Below are 20,973 nucleotides of genomic sequence, written 5' to 3'. Positions count from 1 at the left end.
TTTAATAAAATAAATGGATTTTAAAATAATGTCCTTGAATGTTAATGGTCTAAATCATATGATAAAAAGGAAAAAAGCTCTATCATTTTTAAAGAGGCAAAATACAGATATATGCTTTATACAAGAGACCCACCTTTCACATAGTGAATCTAATAAGCTGGAAGGAGGTTGGGTCAAACACTGTTTTTTCTCACCAGCTATAGGGAAAAAAGCAGGTGTTGCTATTCTAATTAATAAAAAATGTTCTGCTTCATTCAAATTAAAAGCTTCAGATATTCATGGAAGATAGGTAATTGTGGAAATGAATATGGGAAATACTACCATGATGTTGATTAATATATATGCCCCTAATTCGAACCAAAACGAATTCTTTAAAACCCTTCAACAACTGATCTTACCACTGGCTACTTCAAATCTAATAGTAGCAGGGGATTTCAATGCTGTAATGGATCCTTTATTAGATAAAAACCCAAGTAGAATTATGAAATCTATGGGATTAGAAAATTTGATACAATCTTGCGATTTAACAGATATCTGGAGAATACTTCATTTTAATGATCGGGAATTTTCTTTTTGTTCTCATGTTCACAATTCTTTTTCAAGAATAGATTATATATTTATTTCAAATCATCTAGCACAGCAAGTGACACAAGCTGCCATTGATCCTATTATTTTATCTGATCATGGTGGAGTATGGATCAAAATTAAAATTATAGATCAAAATAATAATAGACCAATTTGGAAGTTGGATAATACATTGTTGGCTGATCCAATTTTTTGTGAAAATCTTTTAATAAAAATGAAAGAATTTTTTCAAATGAATGATAAAGATGAGATTAATAGAGAAATTTTATGGGATGCCTTTAAAGCATCAATTAGAGGACAAATAATTTCCTATTCGGCTTTTCTTAAAAAACAAAATAAAAAACAATTTGTAATTTTAGAAAAAGAGATTAAAAATTTGGAATTAAAACTAATAGAAAAATGGGAATATTCAATTCAACAAGAATTATTAAAACTAAAAGTTAAATATAATGAAATCTCATCTAAAATGATTAGGAAAGATTTATTCTCTCAGCAAACGTTGTATTATGGTAACTCAAGTCGGGAAGAATATTAGCAAACTATCTTAAAACAAAAAAAAGGAAAACAAAATTAATAGCTATAAAAGATGAAAATGGAGACACATTTACACAAATTGAACCTATATTAAAACAATTCCTAAAATTTTATAAATCTCTTTATTCTTCCGAGACTTATATAAATAAAGAAAAAGATGGTTTAGAATTTTTGAAAATGTTAAAGGGTCCAAAAATTCCTGAACATATAAAACGAAGTTTAGAAGAACCAATATCACTAAAAGAATTAGGAACAGCTTTGAAATCCCTTAGAGTTGGATCCGCTCCAGGTGGTGATGGATATACAGTTGAATTCTATAAAACATTTCAAAACTTTTTACTACCCTATTTACTAAATCTTTATCAATATCAACTTAATAAAGGTTGTATTAAAGGCACTATATCAGAATCTTTAACTATTGTTTTGCCAAAACCTAATAAAGATCCCACTTTGGTCTCAAACTATAGGCCAATATCTTTAATAAATGTAGACGGAAAATTGTTAGCAAAAATACTTGCGTTAAGATTGGCTAATGCTCTCCCCCACATTATAGGTATGCATCAAACAGGATTCGTTGCTCAAAGACATTCATCTCACAATACCAGATTAACATTCCATATGCTATATTTAACAAAGAAAATGAATGAGCCTACTTTTGCTGTTTCATTGGATGCAGAAAAGGCTTTCGATAGAGTAGAATGGCCTTTTATGTATCAGGCAATGGAATGGTTTGGTATAGGTCCTGGATTCATACAAATGATACAAACATTGTATAGCTCCCCTTCTGCAAGATTATATATCAATAATACTTTTTCAGAAAAATTTAATCTACAGAGAGGAGTTAGACAAGGGTGTCCCTTGTCTCCTTTGCTGTTTGATATTGTTTTAGAACCCTTAATATTAGCTATCCAACAAGCAAAGGAGATACAAGGTATACCCCATTCAGACAGAGAATATAAAATATCTGCTTATGCAGACGATTTATTATTATATTTGAGGAATCCAGAATCTACCATTCCATATCTACTTGAACTAATTGAGAAATTTGGAAGTTTTTCAGGATATAAAATTAACTGGAATAAATCAGAAATTCTTCCTCTAAATGTATATTGTACAAAAGGTTTATTTGATACATTCTCTTTTGTTTGGAAGGAAGAATCTATTAAATATCTTGGAATTTGGATAACAAAAACAGTAGATGAGACAATGAAAATTAATGAAAAATGTCTATTACAGAAAGTGACAGAAATGTGTGAGCAATGGAATCCTTGACAATTTCATTGATCACAGCTCTTGTACAAAAACACTAAATAATATATAAATTTAAATTTAAATGTGAAGTGCTCAGACCTTATAACCAGTGTTTTCCCACCTCTGAGGTCTGGTCTATTCTTAGTGAGCCAACAACTGCACCAATGTCCCTCCCTGACGAAGATACGAAACCTGGGTCGGGGGGACAGGGACTATGAAGTGAAAGGCACACATTGAAAAAATCTTTTAAAAGCACATCACTTTCTTCACGTTTTGTTTGAACGAGGATTAACATTACCGACTACCACCTGGCAGAGATAAGTACATCATTCAATATAAATTACTCACGCTGAGAGTTTTTGGCGAATTCTAGGTGGTCAAGGGACGGTGAAGGCAATGATGGTCCCTTTGTTAACCTCGTTTAGGTGATTACACTTAAAACACTGGTTATAAGGTCTGAGCACTTCACATTTAAATTTAAATTTATATATTATTTAGTGTTTTTGTACAAGAGCTGTGATCAATGAAATTGTCATAGATTATCATCACAGAATATAACTTTATTCCTCCAGTGATTTGTTTAAGCAATGGAATCCTTTACATTTATCTTGGTGGGGAAGAGTACAAACCGTTAAAATGATGATTTTGCCTATAGTTTGCTACCAAATGGGGATGATACCAGTTTTCTTCCAAGAATCTTTCTATACAAAATTAAATAGAATTTTGACAAAATTTATTTGGCTTAATAAAAAACCAAGAATTGCTTTAGTGTCGTTGCAAAAACCAATTAAGGAGGGAGGGGTAAATTTTCCCAACTTTTATAGGTATCATCAAGCCTATATTTTACATCATGGTATGCATTGGATCCTCCCAGAGCCCATTGATAATATTCCAGACTGGTTCTGGCTGGAATGGAGACTTATATTTCCATTACGTCTTAATCATGTACCGTATTTGCCGGCGTATAGGACGACTGGGCGTATAAGACGACCCCCCAACTTTTAGTTAAAAAATAGAGTTTTGTGTTATACTCGCCGTATAAGACGACCCCTTCTTCCTTCTCCACCCCTTTGTATTCCCCCATGTGCTTTCAGCGTTCTTCTCCCTCCTCTGTCTTCAAGTGCTTTCAGAGTCCTTCCCCCCCCCCTCCTGTCTTTCACCATGGTATTTCAGCGTCCTTCTCCCCCCCTCCTTCTCTACCGCCCCGGGTGCAGCACAGCCAGCCAGGTCCCCTTACTTTTGTGGCACTTCCCCGACCGACCGACAACAGCCCGGGTCCGACAAACTTACAGCTGCTGTAAGAAGGTAATTTAGATTCGCGGCTACAGGGCAGGGAGGATTGTCGGACCCGGGCTGTTATCGGTCGGTCGGGGAAGTGCCACAAAAGTAAGGGGACCTGGCCGGCTGTGCTGCAACCGGGGCGGGGCGGCCGCCCCTCTCTCTTGGTACCGCGAGGCTACTCTCCTCCTTACCTGCCATGCCTGCAGCAGAGCCGAACGGAAGTCTTCCCGACGTCAGCGCTGACGTCGGAGGGAGGGAGGGCTTTGTTTAAGCTTTGTTTAAGCCCTCCCTCCCCTCCGACGTCAGCGCTGACGTCGGGAAGACTTCCGTTCGGCTCTGTGCTGCAAGCAGAGAAGGTAGGGAGAAGAAGAGCCGCGCGACTGAGTACATCCAGCCCCGCAAGTAAGGGCATGTAAACTGTACCCGGCGTATAAGACGACCCCCGACTTTGGGGAGGATTTTAAGGTACTAAAAAGTCGTCTTATACGCCGGCAAATACGGTAATTAGTATCAAAATGCCAAAGTTATATAAAGATCATAAAATATTTATGGATACCTGGAAAACTCTAAGATACATAAGTAATTTAACTCAAAATCCAATTAGTAAATCAACTACTCAAACAATATGGCTAAACCCCAAGATCAAAATTGGCGGTTTTAAAGTCATCTGGAAACATTGGATGACAGCAGGTATTCGTATTTTGGATGATGTAATAAAAAATGATAAGTTGCTGGAGTTTTCACAATTGCAACATAAATTTGGTCTTAATAAAACACAATATTTTAAATGGTTGCAATTGAAGCAATCTATTCAGGAAGGGTTCCCTGAATGGAAAAACCTTGCTAAATATCACAGTTTAGAATTCTTATGTTTCCAGATGGACTCAATAGGACATAAAGCCGCACAGTGGTATAAAATAATATCTGGATTTATAAATAAAAAACCAAAAAATGGTCTTAGAGACATTTGGAGCATTGAGATAAAACACCAAATTAGTGCATCTCAATGGCCACGACTTTGGTCTTGGAGGCTAAAATGTACGGTGTCAGCATCTATGAGACAAACTTGGTTTTTTCTTCTTCACAGAGCATTTTGGACCCCTGTTCGTTTGCAAAAAATAGATAGTTCAAGGTCTAATAGATGCTGGCACTGTCATATAGAAATTGGGACATTAGATCACCTTTTATTCTTTTGTCCATTTATCTTATCATTCTGGAAATCAATTTGGCCCCAAATTAATAGAATGTTAGAAAATCCAGTAGCCTTGACATATGATACTATATTATTTGGAACAACCATGAGAACAAAAAGCCAAATTTCATCAAGTAATAACAAACTTTTATTTATCCTAACTGGAATAGCAATACAACAAATCACATACAATTGGAAACAACATGATAGATTGAATTATATGTTCTGGTGGAATTCTGTATGCCATATATACAAAATGGAACTCGCTATTGCAACACATAAAGGATATATGAATAAATTTCAAAAAATATGGGGACCACTAAAAGATTTTTGTAAAGAATGATAAATTTTCCCATGAAAAGAATTTGAAAAATCTGAAGACCGTTAACAGATTTTTTTTTTTTTTTTAAATGAATGATTAACTTTTCCCAAGATAAGATATTTGAATAGAGAGGAATGGGGTGGGTTTTTAATTCTGATTATGACATACTAATTTAATATTTGAATGAATTTACAATAAAATTGATTTATGTATTATTGATTGAGAGGGAGGGAGGGAAAAGGGATTATTATATCCAATAAGAATTATATAAATTTAGATTTCTTGCATAATATTATAACTTTATATAATATTAATTTTCTAATGAAATGTTAAATCTGATGTTAATATATGAGTTAATCAAGTGTGTATATTCAAATTTCTATTGAATTTATTGAAACACTTGTTGTAACATAAGAAAATGAATAAAGATTTACAAACAAAAAACAAAAGAAAATTGGCAAAAAATTTTTTTAGTGTCCACAGCATCCAATTGCTTAGAAACTAAATATAAAGTTCATAAAGCTCCTGGTCATGATATTCTTCAACTGCCTCATCAATCCATGGTGTCAGAGTCAGCTAGCAAAAAAGCTAAAGTATCAAGAGGTCTCTTATCGGCACCCCCGGGTAAAGACTTTCGCCTTCTTGATTCCATGGGTCGCAAGGTGTATCAGGGTTCTATGCCGTCTTTGAAAATAAGTACCCACCAGCTGCAAATTCTACATTTTCAACACTCTATTTTGCAACAGTTGGATTCTACAACACTTGAGGTGTTCCCAAATCTTCTGGTTGCCCTACAGGAATCTACATATCACCTCATCAAGACTAATTACGATGCCTATGATATGCAATTGAGAACTGCAGCAGTCGCTATAGCATCCAGACGCTCAGCATGGTTGAGAGCATCTGATTTCCAGGAAGGCCAATTGCTCTTTGGTAAGAGACTAGATGATCTGATGGATAGCATACAGGATCACAAACCCAAGTCTCTTCCAGATAGTAGACCAAAGGCCCCTAGGGGGTCTGGTTAAGGTAATTTTTCATGGCTCTAGGCACTTTTGTCAGCGGGATCTTCAGCCCAGAGATCCTTCCAGAGCCTGAGGCAGAGATTTGGTGGAGCTAAACACCACTAGTCTTCTGGAGCCTGTGCCACAGGGGCCCCCCAAAAACAGTTATGACACCAAGATGGTAGCTGTAACCTCCAAGATAGAGGGGAGGTTAACGGCTTATTGGGAAGTATGGACGGAGGTTACCACATACCACTGGATGCTGGACATTATCAGGAGGGGTGCAAGCTTGAGCTTTTCCGTCCCCTCCCAGACCTGTTTGTAGATTCCCCTGTGGGAAAACTAGAGAAAGTGGTGAAAGCTGTACTGGACAAAGAATCTGGATTGGGCAGATACTCCATATACTTCATTGTGCCCAAAAGAGACTCTGAAAATTGGAGGACAATTCTAGACCTGGTCGGTAAACACCGCCCTCAAAGTCTTGTGCTTCCACATGAAAGTCAGGTCCGTCATTGCCTCAGTGGCATCGGGGGAGTTTCTGGTATTGCTAGATCTAACAGAAGTCTATCTACATATTCCTATCTTTCTTTGCTGCAGTGAACTGGTTTTAGTTTCTTTAGTGTGATGTTACATAGTCACCATTGATTTGTGTGCTCTCAGAATGGCTTTTTAAAATTCTGTTGTGGAAGTGAATGACGTGTTTAATTTAGTTTTTATGAAACTTGTTTTTAGTATTGCCAAAATTTGAAGTTGCTGTAACAACATCATCACATCATTCTCTGACAGAAAAGGAGCTAACTGGTGTTATCACTGCAAAGTAAGCATTTATATCATAGGATAATTGGAAAGCTTTCTAATTTTATGATGTCCAGTGCTCATTTTTCATATTATATGTTAGAGTATCAGCAACTATCCTCTATTCCGCTCTGCTCCCCTGCGTAGCTTTATAAGGAGTTTGTTTAAGTTTTATGAAAATGTTAATTAAAAAAATACTAATAGCAAAAATGCATGACAATAAATGTAGAATTTTTAACATTTCAGTAGGACACTGACAAGTTTATACATTTTTATCCATATCCTCTGGCTGCCAATAACCACTGTAAATTATATTCTCTGAGGACAAACAAGCCACTACTTATCACATATAACATAAAACATAACATAAAATTGACTTATAGATCGCATAACTATGAGGATCTATGCAGTTTACAAAAGATTAACTTATATCACAAATAGAACATTGAAGAAAACCAATTACCCCAAAATTAAGAAAATAAATAAGTATGCCTTCCTGAATTCCAAGTATGACATAAATACAAAGAATAGTTGCCTAAAATCTTTGTCCCAAAGAGCAGCCTGATATGACAGTGTATGTTTATAATATCTTTAAAATTTGCAACCCTTTACTGATGGGTAAATAAAAAAGCATGAGCTTTGCAAGAATACAGTCAAACCTTGGTTTGCGAGTAACTCGGTTTGCGAGTGTTTTGCAAGACGAGCAAAACATTCTCGCAAAACTTGTCTCGCAAACCGAGTGTTAACTCGATTTGCGAGCACTCCCCCCCCCCCAAGAACCGGCATCGCTCCCCCCAGCTCGCAAAGGCCCCCCCGCGTGAACCGGCACCTCCCACCCAAACAACTTGAAACTTACTCCGCCCGTCTGGCACCGGCATGCAGCTTACAGGACGTGCTGGTGCCGCTTGAAGAACTTCCTGCCTCTGCCGGGCCTTGAGCATGCATCTGCGCATGCTCAAGGCCTTCTAATTCTCCCTCTCACAGAGATTCTTGTGGGGGTAAGTTTCAAGTTGTTCGGGCAGGGAGTGCCGGTTCATGTGTGGGGGGGGCCCTTTGCAAGCAGGGGGAGGAGCGCCGCTGGCCTCGGGGGGGTGGGGGGAATGTATCAAGTAAGTTTCCATTATTTCCTATGGGGAAACTCGCTTTGATATACGAGTATTTTGGTTTGCGAGCATGCTTTTGGAACGAATTATGCTCGTAAACCAAGGTTCTACTGTATTTTGGATTAGGGATTGGCTCAGGTGCCTCAGGCCCCTCCCAAGAGAGGAGCCCGAGGTGCCTGAGCCAATTAAGCGCTTAGGCCCCTCCCTGTGCATCATATGATGCACCGGGGCGGGCCTAAGATCGACATTACACAGGAGCAGGAGGGGAACACTGTTCCCAACTAAAGGTACCGGGGTGTGTGTGTGTGTGTGTGTAAGTGTGGGCCAGACTGGGGAAGGGGTGTGGGCCAGCTGATGGGCGTCCCGACAGTGGGGGTGGGCATCCCGATGGCAGGAGGGAGTGGGCATACCTCCTGCCATATGTAAAGGTATCAGTGGTGGGGTAGGGTGGGCTGGGCTAGGCAGATAGCGACGGCGGTGGCTGTTAGTTTAATGGCAGCGGCGGCATCCCTCCTGCAATTTTTTGGGGGTTGGGGAGGGCGCTGTCAGGGGGTGGGAGGCTTTTTTATTTTCATTTTTTCTTATTGGCAAGATATTTTGCGTGTGTAATACATTAAAAATAAAAAAAAGCCAGGCAGAGCTGTTGGTAACACAGTTACCGACAGGTCTGCAGCAGTTGGTAGTGAATCAATTGCTTGGCTATTTTGCATGGGGTTTTACTAATTTGCATGGGAGTATTGGATCAGATAGGAGATTGATCGAGCAGCAGTTTAGTGAATCGGGTCATGGAACAATCGCAAAACCAGCAAAACTGGTTTTGCAATCGTCATTACAGGATCAGTAAGTTTAGTGAATCTAGCCCTAAGCCCATAAGGTAGGAGACATCCAGTGTACCTACACAGATTTCACAAAGGATCAGATTTGTGATACCATGTTTCCCCGAAAATAAGAACTACCCCAAAAATAAGCCCTAGCAAGATTTTCAGAGTAGGTCTTAATATAAGCTCTACCCCCAAAATAAGCCCTAGTCCATCTCTTGTGCAGCAGAACCCTTGAATGATCACCGTCCCCTGAGCACCCGCCCCTGCCGCGCAGTCTAGTTACTGATGACATCATCTGTAATGCGGCAGAGTGAATTCACGGATAGCCAAGGCCGAAGCAGCCTGTTTAGCGTGCTGCTGGCCCGATGCTGCTTAGGGAGGTATCGTATGTAGGGCTTGCTTGTGGTCGGCAGAGTTCGGATGGGAGGGAGGGAAGGATGGGGGTTCGGCTGCACGGTAGGGGCAGGTGCTCGAGATGGGGGGTGCTCGCTCAAGGGTTCTGCTGCACAAGGGGTGAACGGAGGGAAGGGAAGCTGGGCAGGGATCCTGCAGCACAAGGGATGGGAGGGAGGGAAGGGAAACTGGGCAAGGGTCCTGCTGCACGAGGGATGGGAGGGAGGGGAGGAAAGATGCTGCACATGTGGGGGAGAGAAAGGAAAGAGGAAGAATTGGGGTGAAGGAGAGGAAGGGAGCAATGATCATGTACATACTCCGAAAATAAGACCTAGTGCGTTTTTTGGGTCTAAAATTAATATAAGACACTGTCTTATTTTTGGGGAAACACGGTATCTCCCACAGGCCTTAGACTAATACTCTGGATAGGCCCTGAAGTGCCAGTTAGGCTAACTTTCAGGTTAACTGTCATGCTGACAGACACGATGCTGCCAAATGTTTCAGAAAAATCCAAAATACTGGGTTCCATCAGATAACGTCACCCATATCTGTAATGTATATTCTGTTGTCCTCAGAGAACTGTTACAGGTGAGTAACTCGTTTCCTGAGTGTTATATTGTAAACATTTAAATTATTTTTCAGCATCAAACAGAATAGATTTTGGTCTGTTCCCAAAATATGTTTCAACATATAGATCTTTGTCTAATGAAATATTTGGATTATGAGATAGGGCCAGAGTTTGCTATAAATTTTATTTTTCTTCATTTGAAACTGGGATCAGTTTGATATGTTATTGCCTGGCATATTTCAGATATACTTATGGAAAGCCTGTGAAAGGAAATGTTATAATCACTTTGATGCCATTGTCAATTGCAAGAAATAATATCACCAAAACACTCAAGGTAAGATTTTTAAAAATTCTCTAGGATGATGTCTGCAGTAAAACAATAGTTATATCTATAGCAGTTTGCTATAGTATTGCTGTGATTCCTTTACAGAGGAGCTTGATCCCGTTAACATCTGGCTTAAGCTCTAATTCTTTAGCACTCTCCAGACCAGTAGAGGTTAATCTTTACGAATGGGTATATATCCAATCATGACGAGCAGGTGGAGACTGAAAACAAAACTGTGGGACAGTATATAATATACTCCCTTCTCTATTTACATCAGTCTTCTTTCAGTCTCCAGCAGGTGTTGATGTGATCTGTACCCATCTCCCTTGGTAGGGCTGTTGGAATTTGTTTAGGGGGTTTCTAGTCCCTGTTTTTGGCCGGACAGAGCTTGGGCGGGCCCTGTTTGTCAAACCCGGCGGGTCTCGAGTGGGGTCCCTCCCCCCACTTCCTCCACCTCCCCACATTTTTTTAGAGGAGCCTCAGCAGTAAGCCTTGCCCCCTAAATCAAGCAAGGCATATTGCTTCGAGAGCCTGTGGAGTCTGTTCTGTAAAAAAAAAAAAAAAAATCCTGAGGTAGTGCTGGTCTGGAGGGTTGTTTCCCTTTAAGAAAACTGTATTTTACTGTATTTTTTCATCTAACCGGCACTTTTTTCTAGCTAGGTCGCGTATGGAGCAATTGTGCCCTTCTCCGGGGGAGTGGGACACAATTAGGTCCAGCCGCGAGGCACTCGCGGCCGGCCTGAACTCGGCGGTTTGGGTCGGTGAGGTGGTGGAGCTCCGTCGGCAGCGGCTGCAGGCGCCCAGAGCTCCCCGCCGATGGTGCCTCGCGAGTCGGCTGGGAGCAGTGGGGAAGCCCGGTCTTCCCCAACCGCCCACGGAGGGATTCCCCGAAGGATTCCCTCTCAGCTGATTTTTTGACAGCTGATGCCGACTTGCCTGTTTTAGCGGCTGGGACTGTTCAGCCTTCTCAGCCACTACAGGCCATGGAGGGAGCATTTTTGGCGGGAACTTCGCCATTTTCTCTGTCTGGCCCCTCCATTTTGTCTGCAACCTCAGGTGACCTTCCCCCTGTATTGCAAACACAGGGGCAGGTTTCAGCAGGGACCCCTGCTGGGGCAGGGAGTCCCTGGGGACCCCCAGGGGTTTTTTGTCCCCAATTTAATTTCTTTCTTTGTGCAGACAATTGGGGGTCCCACGTGCACCTGGGGGGTTTCGGGGGTGGTTTCCCTCCACGCCCCCTATGGCTTTGCCTCCCTCTTTTCGTTTGGCGTCCCCTCTTCCTCCTCCCTCATCCAAGCGCCCGCGGGGGGGCTTGGATTGCGAATTGGTGGTCGGAGGAGCGTGTTGGCATGGTTGAGGACCTGGCTGCTTTGGCGGGCTTCCAGGATCCTCTAGAGGGGACGCCCGCTGGCAGCGGGGCGGCGGGTTTCCCGTCTTCCAGAGCAGATGCGTCCGTGGTGCGCTTTTTATTCAGAGGGATGAGCTTTTAGACCTGATGTAGCAGGTCTCCTTGGTGCTGCATTTTTGAAGTTGCGCCACCGGAGACCCCGCGAATGGGGGCCCCTCTGCTTCAGGGGGGTCTGTCCTGTTTCCCGCTCTTTTCCTGTGCGTCAGGATTTTCAGGATTTTGTGTTGGCGCAGTGGCCTATGGGTGCCGTTTCGTTTGGTGTGCGCCTTGACTCATGGGTATCCCATCCCGGAGGGGGATAGGGCTACCTTAATTTCACCAATGGGGGACGCGGTGGTCTTGGCACTTCCTAAGCGGCATACCGTGCCTGTTATGGACGGTTCTGCTCTTAGGGTCTCTGAGGAGCGTACGTTAGAGACACTTCTTAAGTATAATTTTGATGTCTCTGCCTTGGGGGTCCCGGCAGCTATTTGTGTGGGGCTGGTGGCTCGCACCGTGTTTCAGTGGTCTGAGCATGTCCTGGATCGTGAGTCTGATGACTGGTCCTTAGTGGATCAGGAGGTGGTGAAGTTTGAGATGACTGCCTCGTTCCTCTCGGTTGTTCTTTGTGACTTGGTGCTGCTAAGTTTGGGTCTTTTTGTGGCCGCACGCTGTACCTTGTGGCTTTGCGCTTGGTCGGCGGTTGCCGCGTCCAAAACTGAACTTCCCAAAATTTCCCTTTCGGGGTTGTTTTTTGTTTAGAGAGGACTTAGATCCGGTGGTTCAGACTCTGACGGACTCTGAGGTGCCCCGTCTGCCTGAGGACCGTGCCCGCCCGGCTTCTCGGGTTGGCATTGCCCGGGGGCGTCTGCGGGAATTTCGCAAGTTTCGCCTGGGGCATGGGACTGCTTCTTTCCAGGCTTCCGGTTTTTCCCCGGGGTCGGTTGGCTTAGCGCATGCAGTCTTTTCAGGGGGCCCGTCGGGGGGCTGGGAGTTCCCCCCCGGTTCCCCTGCTGCCCGTCCTACGCGATGTCTCTTTGCCGGCGCCCCCTTTGGTTCCCGTGGGTGCCCGGCTTCGCAACTTGTTTCCAAAGTGGGCCAAGATCACGTCCGATCAGTGGGTCCTGGTGGTGGTGCGGGACGGTTATGTACTTGAATTTTGCCCGCTCTCTGCCGGATCATATCTAGCCTTTCCATGTCAGGTGGCATGGGAGACGCTAGCCTTTCGCCAGACCCTTCAGCGCTTGCTAGATCTCAAAGCAGTTGTCCAGTGTCCCCTCAGGAGTGCGGTATCGGCTGGTACGCCATTTCCTTTATGGGGCCCTAAAGGGAGGGACTCTCAGAATTCCCTTTTATTCGCATGGACACACTGCAGTCTGTCCTTCTGGCGGTTCAGCCGGGGGAGTTCCTGACTTCTCTCGCTCTGGCGGAGGCCTACTTGCCTGTTTCCATTTGGGCCGCTCCTCAGCTCTTTCTTTGCTTTGCGATATTGGGTCTGCACTATCAGTTCTGTGTGCTTCCCTTGGGCCTGGCCACGACTCCCCGGACGTTCGCCAAGTTGATGGTGGTCGTCACGGTGGCATTGCAGTCAGAGGGCATTCTGGTGCACCCCTTCTGGGATGACTGGTTGTTTCGGGCGAAGTCGTTGCAGGAGAGCGCCCGAGTTACGGCTCGGGTGGTTGAGTTTCTCCGGTCACTGGGCTGGGTGGTCAACCTTTCCAAGAGTTGGTTGGTCCCCGCTCAGTATCTGGAGTACCTTGGAGTTCTGTTCGACACCTCCTTGGGGAAGGTCTTCCTTCCAGAGGCCCGGGTAAGCAAATTGCAATCTCAGATTCGCCTTCTTTTGGCGTCCCGGTGTCCTCGGGCGCAGGATTTCCTCCAAGTCTTGGGGTCGATGGCAGCGTTCCTGGATGTTGTGAGGTGGGCGCGGGCCCACATGTCTCTTCAGTATGCTCTGCTTCGTAGATGGTCACCCCAGAGGCTCAGTTTGGAGGTCCCTGTCCCTCTGTGAGGCTTGGTGCGCTGCAGTCTTCTTTGGTGGCTCCAGACCTCTCATCTGGTCCAGAGGATGAGTCTGGATCTATCGCAGTGGACAGTGCTTCTCACGGATGCCAGTCTCCTCGGTTGGGGGGGCTCAGTGTCTAGGTCACTCAGCTCAGGGCACCTGGTCCATGGAGGAGGCGTCCTGGTCAATCAACATGTTGGAGACCAGAGCCGTCCCTCTGGCGCTGTTAGCCTTCCGCTCCCTCTTGATGGGCAAGTCGGTCAGAGTCCGATCTGACAATGCCACAGCGGTGGCTTATGTCAATCGTTGAGGCACCAAGAGCGCTCAGGTGGCGGAGGAGGCGGCTCGGCTCATGCTTTGGGGCGGAGTCACGCCTTCTGGATCTCTCGGCCTCTCACATGGCCGGGGTGGAGATTGTTCAGGCGAACTTCCTCAGTCACATCTTAGATCACAGAGAGTGGTGTCTCAGCCCTGTGGCTTTTCAGTTGATAATGCCGGCTTGGGGGTCAGTCCCTGATGGACCTGTCGGCCACGAGTGGCAAGGCCGAGGTGTTCCGCTTCTTCAGTCGTCGCAGGGATGGACTGGTAGAGGGTCTGGATGCTCTGGTTCAACCATGGCCAACAGAGGGGCTGTTGTGCATGTTCCCTCCGTGGCCATTAGTGGGCAGAGTTCTTCTCCGCATTGTTCGCCATCCGGGTCTGGTGGTTCTGGTGGCTCCAGATTGGCCTCGACATCCGTGATACGCAGATCTGGTGACACTCTGGTGGCGGATCCTCTTCCTCTGCCTCCCTTGGACGACCTTCTGACGCAGGGTCCCATTCCCATGTTCGACCCGTCTCCCTTCTGTCTTACGGCTTGGCTTTTGAAAGGGGTCGCCTTGGTAAGAAGGGGTATTCAGATAGGGTGATTTCTACACTCTTGGAGTCCTGGAGGCTTTCTACCTCTCAGGCTTCTGTGTGGATTTGGCACTTCTTTGAGGGGTGGTGCCAGGTACGGGGAGTGGTCTCTCTTCGCGTTTCTGTACCTAACTTCCTAGAGTTCTTGCAAGATGGCATGGATAGAGACCTGGCTTCGGCTTCTCTCCGGGTTCAGCTTGTGGCCTTGTCAGCCTTTCGGGGGTTTGTGACGGGTCAGCGTTTAACAGCCATTCCTGATGTGATTTGCTTTTTGCGGGCGGCCAAGGTGCTCAGGCCTCCCGTGCGGTCCTCTATTCCCTCTTGGAATCTCAGTGTGGTTCTCTCTATTCTGATGCACCCGCCCTTCGAACCGTTGGGCGGCTGCTCTTTGAAGGACCTTCCTCTGAAGACGGTCTTTTTGGTGGACATTTCTTCCGCTAGGCGTGTTTCTGAGCTACAGGCTTTCTCTTGTAGGGCTCCCTTCTTGGAGTTTTCTAGGGAGCAGGTTGTCTTGAGGCCTGTTCCTTCCTTTTCTGCCAAAAGTAGTTTTTCCTTTTCATGTCAATCAATCTGTGGTCCTCCCGGTCTTGGGTAGTTGGGAGGGCTCTTCTGAGCAAAGACAGCTGAGCAAGTTGGATGTTGGTTGGGTCCTTCGCTCTTATGTGCAACGGACCCAGGAGATCAGGAAATAAAATCATCTCTTTGTCGTTCTGATTGGTCCTCTTAGAGGGGCTGGCGCTTCTAGGGCTACTATTGCATGCTAGATCAAGGAGACTATTGCTTCCGCTTCTCTTCTAGGGCAGCAGCCCGTTCCGGAGTTTCTCAAAGCTCATTCTACTCGGGGTCAGGCGGCTTCTTGGGCTGAGTCATCGCTCGTGCCTCCAGTGGACATTTGTAAGGCTGCGGTTTGGTCTTCCTTGTATTCCTTTGTCAGACTCTTTCGGGTAGATGTTCTGGCGCGTCAGGACGCGGTGTTCGGTGTGTGTGTTCTGGTGTCGGCCCTTCGGGGGTCCCGCCCGTGTGAGGGACAGCTTTGGTACGTCCCATTCGTAAAGATTAACCTCTACTGGTCTGGAGAGTGCTAAAGAAGGAGAAATTAGGTTTTTACCTGCTAATTTACTTTCTTTTAGCTTCTCCAGACCAGTAGAGGTCCCCACCCTGTCTGTTGTTGTTGTTCTTGGGGCTGTTTCGCGGGCAGTTTTTGTTTTTTGCTGCGGGTTCTAGTATTTTTCTAGGGCCGGGGAGAATTAAAGAACAGCGGCTGTGGCTCGGCTGGCTTAGCTGGCGAGCTGTGGGGACATTTTCCTTCTGGTATTTCTCCTCTGCATTTTCCAACAGCATTTGGGTATGTTATTTGTTACTCCTGTTTGGAGTATTGTTTTCTTTCTGTTTTCCAGTTCTTAGTTCTGCTTGGCTATTCGGCAGACTGATGTAAATAGAGAAGGGAGTATATTATATACTGTCCCACAGTTTTGTTTTCAGTCTCCACCTGCTGGTCATGATTGGATATATACCCATTCGTAAAGATTAACCTCTACTGGTCTGGAGAAGCTAAAAGAAAGTAAATTAGCAGGTAAGAACCTAATTTCTCCTTACACACTGTCTTCTAAAATGTTTTTTTTTTAATTTATTTGAATTTAATACATTTACAATATCATAAAGATATCAAGGAAAAAAGGTTTCCATACAAGTTTTCAATACAACAAACAATACAAAAAACAATCCTTTACAAGCCCACTAAAAGGGGAAACATGTTGCTTATTTACCAACTAAATTTTAAAAGGAAAACAAAGAAATGGGTTGAATTCCAATGAACCCAAATCATTCCCTACTATATTAGGACATGGACATTCCTAACCTAATTTCTCATCAAAGAATGAAAAAGAAAAAGAAAAGAAATCTCACTTCTGTTCACGAGCTAACACAAATTGTTGCAATTGAATGGGATCCCAAAAAACAAATTCAGTATCTTGTATCTTAACCAAACATTTACAGTCTTCTAAAATGTTGCTTTAATGCAATGGTGCATAGTTTGAAGGGGGGTATATATATATGGGTGGAATCATGGTAAGGTTTACAATTACATATATAAGTGATAGAATACTATAATGTATGTGTGTTGTTTAGATCTAGGGCTGGTATAAGTGGTCACATCTAAATTTTCTATGCATACTATACTTTTTATTGAATTACTATACATGGAGTTATTTTATAAAGGTTCTTCTGTGTGTAAAACACATTTTTATCATGGATACAGGCTTTTATAAAATTACACATGAGTACATATGCATAAATAGTAGACATAGTAAAAAGATTATGCTTACTTTAATGTGATAGTTCATGTAGGCATTGTTGAGGCATAGTGTGGGGTGGAGCTGGGAAGGAGTTGTGATATATACATATACAGTACTCCCCCAAAATTCACGGGGGTTCCGTTCCAGCAGCATCTGCAAATTAAAAAAAAACCCGCAAATATTGGATGTGATTTAGGAGCGGAGGAGGCAGGAGAGGGCTGCAGGGGTGGCAACGTGTGCCTATGTAAGTCATTTGCGGTATTTTCTGACCGCACTTTTGACTCTCCCCACATCTCTCCCCGCATGCCGCTCACAAGTAAACGATTCCCTGATTGGTCACTGTCTCTCCCAGGCTCTTCTGTGGTAGATCGGGAAGCGCTGTTTTCTTTCCTGTCTAGTCAGCTGCGGGCTCCTGACGCCTCACGTGGAATTCCCTCTCGAATCCGGAAAATGGTTTCTCCTTTTCGTTTGTTCTGTATGCCTCTCTTTCGTCAGTCATATCCAAAGGACTGATGATAGTACTGAAAGTCACTCTGGTCTATGTAAATCATTTGTGGTAATTTCTGACCGCTGGAAGAGGCGGTCAGAAAATACCGTGAATGACTGAGTCTGCAAATCGTGGACCCCAAATTCGTGGGGGAGTACTGTGTTGTATAAAATATTTATTTATTCATTCAGTTTTCTATACCATTCTCCCAGGGAGCTCAGAACGGATTACATGAATTTATTCAAGTACTCAAACATTTTTCCCTGTCTGTCTCGGTGAGCTGGGGCAAGTCTGACAAAGACAGTAAAACAAAAATAGAGGTGTACCCACATAAAGTACATGCACACATGTACATCTTCAGAGCAGGTGTAAACTTGTGCACTAACGGGAGTCATTGTACAGAGGCCTATGTTATAAAATAGGTGCTTTTATTTTTTTACTTTTCACATAGGTGCTCTGTTGTAAAATTACCTATAATTATGTTGAACTTTCAGCTCCATAATAAAAGATTAGGAGCAATGATGATCTTTAAATTTTTTTTTTTACTTTGCCCTTTTGCATCTTCATAAGACTGCTTGAGTGATATTTGCAAACTTCAAACAAATGATTATCATTTTGGTTATGAAGTCTGTAAAATGAAAACAGCTGTTTGGGAGTAGGAGTGAGGAAGGAAGATCTCTTTAAGAATTGACACAGAAGCCCTTGGTTATAAATTACCCATGGACCTGTAAGAGATGTGGGAAGTCTGAAAGTTGCTCTAAATATGATTTGAGTGTTGGTTCAATTCAGATATGCATAATGGGGTTTATTTGGGTATTTCCGAGGTACACAAGAATTCTGAGTGAAGAATTTTGATAATGTTTTCTTTCACTTTCTCTAGTAGTGTTCATACTGAGCATCAGCTCGTCTGATGTTTTGCCTTCAATTCACAAATTTTAAGGACTTTATACAACACCGTTGTATTCTATATGGTTCTCTATTAGCGGAGCAAAGGATAATTTGGAGCCCTGAAGAAGGAGTGTTTCTCCGAAACATGGACCGTTTGGTCTGTTCTCCATGTAAATGAGATCCATTTTTTGAATTACAATATATGTAGAGGGGCATAATCAAAAAAAGCGTCTAAGTCCCCTTTTGACCTAAGTCCTTAAACGTTCAAAGCAGAAGCAGGGAAAGTGTCCATAACCAAACCAAACGTCCTTGTTTTGATTATGGCCTTCCTCTGCCTAAACGCCCAATCACCACTACGTCTAAAAGTACACCCACACAACGTCTACACTTTTCAGCCATAATGAAACAAAAAACGCCTAAGCCACAAACGTCCAACAGAAGGGCTTTTAGGCGAAGGAGGAGCCAGTCCTTCGCCTAAAAGCTGGATTCTGTAACCGGTGTCTGTCAAAAACAACACCGGTTACAGAACCCCCCCCCACACACACACAACGATCCAGGCAGGAGGGTGCCCAAGCCCTCCTGCCATGTCGAACCGCGACCCCCCCCCCCCCCCCCGACAACATCGGGGCAAGAGGAAGCTCAAGCCCTCTTGCCCCGCCGATTAACATCGGGCCAGGAGGGAGCCCAAGCCCTCCTGGCCCCAGCAACCCCCCCCCCCCGCATCTCGATCGGGCCAGGAGGGAGCCCAAGCCTTCCTGGCCCCGGCGACCACTCCGCCGCTACTTGAATGGGCTAGGAGGGAGCCAAACCTCCTGGCCCCGGCGACCCCCCCGCCGCTACTTGAATGGGCCAGGAGGGAGCCCAAACCCTCCTAGCCCCGGCGACCCCCTACACCCCACCCCCACCCCCCACTACAATACGGGCAGGAGGGATCCCAGGCCCTCCTGCCCTCGACGGAACCCCCTCCCCCAACGATCGCCCCCCCAGAACCCCCGATCGCCCCCCCCGCCAATCTGCGACCTCCCTGGCAGACCCCCCCACCCCCACCCCCCTTCCCCTTACCTTGTCCAAGTTGGCCGGACAGACGGGTGCCAAACCCGTCCGTCCGTCCGGCAGCCAACTCCAGAATGGGGCCGGATTGGCGCAGCCGTCCCAAAGCCCCGCCCACAGGTGGGGCATAAGGCGCCTGAGCCAATCAGAATAGGCCCGGGAGCCTTAGGCCCCTCCTGGGGGTGAGGCCTGAGGCACATGGGCCCAACAGCACTTATAACTCCCAAATAATAATAGAAATATCTTTTCCTCCTCCCCCCCCCTCCTGGATGTGTATAAAACTCTGTTGATAATGAAGGCTTATACTATTGATTGGTGGTTCTAAAATCTGCTAATGGGCCCCAAATCTCATTACAGTTTTTACAATGACCAGTTAATTCTGAATTCATACGTTCATATCGATAGAATAAGCACAGGGATTCCCACCAAAAAGTATGATTTAGTCTATCGCAATTCTTTCAATATTTTGTGATCATCTGTATAGCAATCCCATTCATAACAAGAAGTAGTCTATTCTTAGCTGTAGAAATTGGAGACTTGGGTAGTAATACAGTTCCAAATAATACAATATCATATGTCATTGGAATAGAAGTATCCAGTATCCTATTAATTGTAACCCATATCGACTTCCAAAAGCCGAGTATTAAGGGCCAATAGTATAACAGGTGATCCAGTGTCCCTACATCAAGATGTCAATGCCAGCATCTATTAGACTTTGAACTATCTAATTTTTGCAAACGAACAGGGGTCCAAAAAAATCTTATACGATAGAAAAAACCAAGTTTGTCTCATAGATGCTGACCAAATCTGTGGCCATTGAGTAGCAGAAATCTCATGCTTAATCTCGATACTCCAAATATCTCTTAGGCTCGTTTTGGGTTTCTTATTCAAATATTCCGGTATCAATTTATAACACTTGGCGGCCTGATGCCCTAGCAAATCTGTCTGGAAGCGTAGGCCCGGCAAGCTATACTGATTTTCTAAATTTCGTCAGTCAGGGAACCCTTTCTAAATGGCTTGCTTCAACTGCAACCATTTATATGCTTGAGACTTGGACCCCCCATATCCCCCACCCCCCACTACAATACGGGCAGGAGGGATCCCAGGCCCTCCTGCCCTCGACACAACCCCTCTCCCCCCAACGTCCCCCTGAGCCCCCGATTGGTCCTCCCACCGATCCATGACCCCTCCCGCCGACCCCATGACCCCCCACCCCCACCCCCCTTCCCCGTACCTCAAATCGCTGGCCGGACAGACGGGCGCCAAACCCGTCCGGCAGGCCAGCCGGCTCCAGAATGGGGCCGGATTGGCCCAGGCGGCTGAAACCCCGCCCACAGGTGGGGCCTGAGGCGCCTGGGCCAATCAGAATAGGCCCGGGAGCTTTAGGCTTCTCTGTGGGCGGGGTCTTAAGCACATGGGCTCCCTCCTGCCCTGAACGTAATCGGCCGGGGTGGTCGCGGATCGCTGGGGCCAGGAGGGCTTGGACTCTCTCCTGGCCCGATGTTAATCGGCGGGGCAGGAGGGCTTGGGCTCCCTCCTGGCCCGATGTTAATCGGCGGGGCAGGAGGGCTTGGGCTCCCTCCTGCCCCGATGTTGTCGCGGGGTGCCGCGGGTGCCCAGGGCAGGAGGGCTTGGGTTCCCTCCTGCCCGACTGTAATCGGGGGGGAGGGGGGTATAGGGATCACGGGGTAGGAGGGGCTTGGGTTCCCTCCTGCCTCGATGTAGTGGGGGGGGGGTTGGGGTGGATTCTGTAACCGGTGTTTTTGACAGACACCGGTTACAGACTCCAGC

General features: G+C 45.2%; 1 protein-coding gene across 2 annotated transcripts in view; it reads left to right on the top strand.

Annotated features, from left to right (window-relative positions):
- Positions 1-20,973, top strand: part of CD109 (CD109 molecule) — a 295,729-nt gene that overhangs the window by 51,395 nt on the left and 223,361 nt on the right. For both annotated transcript variants that reach the window (XM_033937865.1, XM_033937866.1), the window contains exons 7-8: positions 6,902-6,986; positions 10,093-10,183. In XM_033937865.1, coding sequence (XP_033793756.1) covers positions 6,902-6,986; positions 10,093-10,183 — 176 coding nt within the window. The remainder of the gene's footprint in view (positions 1-6,901; positions 6,987-10,092; positions 10,184-20,973) is intronic.

Source organism: Geotrypetes seraphini, chromosome 3 (assembly GCF_902459505.1).
Source record: "Geotrypetes seraphini chromosome 3, aGeoSer1.1, whole genome shotgun sequence".
NCBI lineage: Eukaryota > Metazoa > Chordata > Amphibia > Gymnophiona > Dermophiidae > Geotrypetes > Geotrypetes seraphini.
This window is presented reverse-complemented; position numbering and strand designations above follow the sequence as displayed.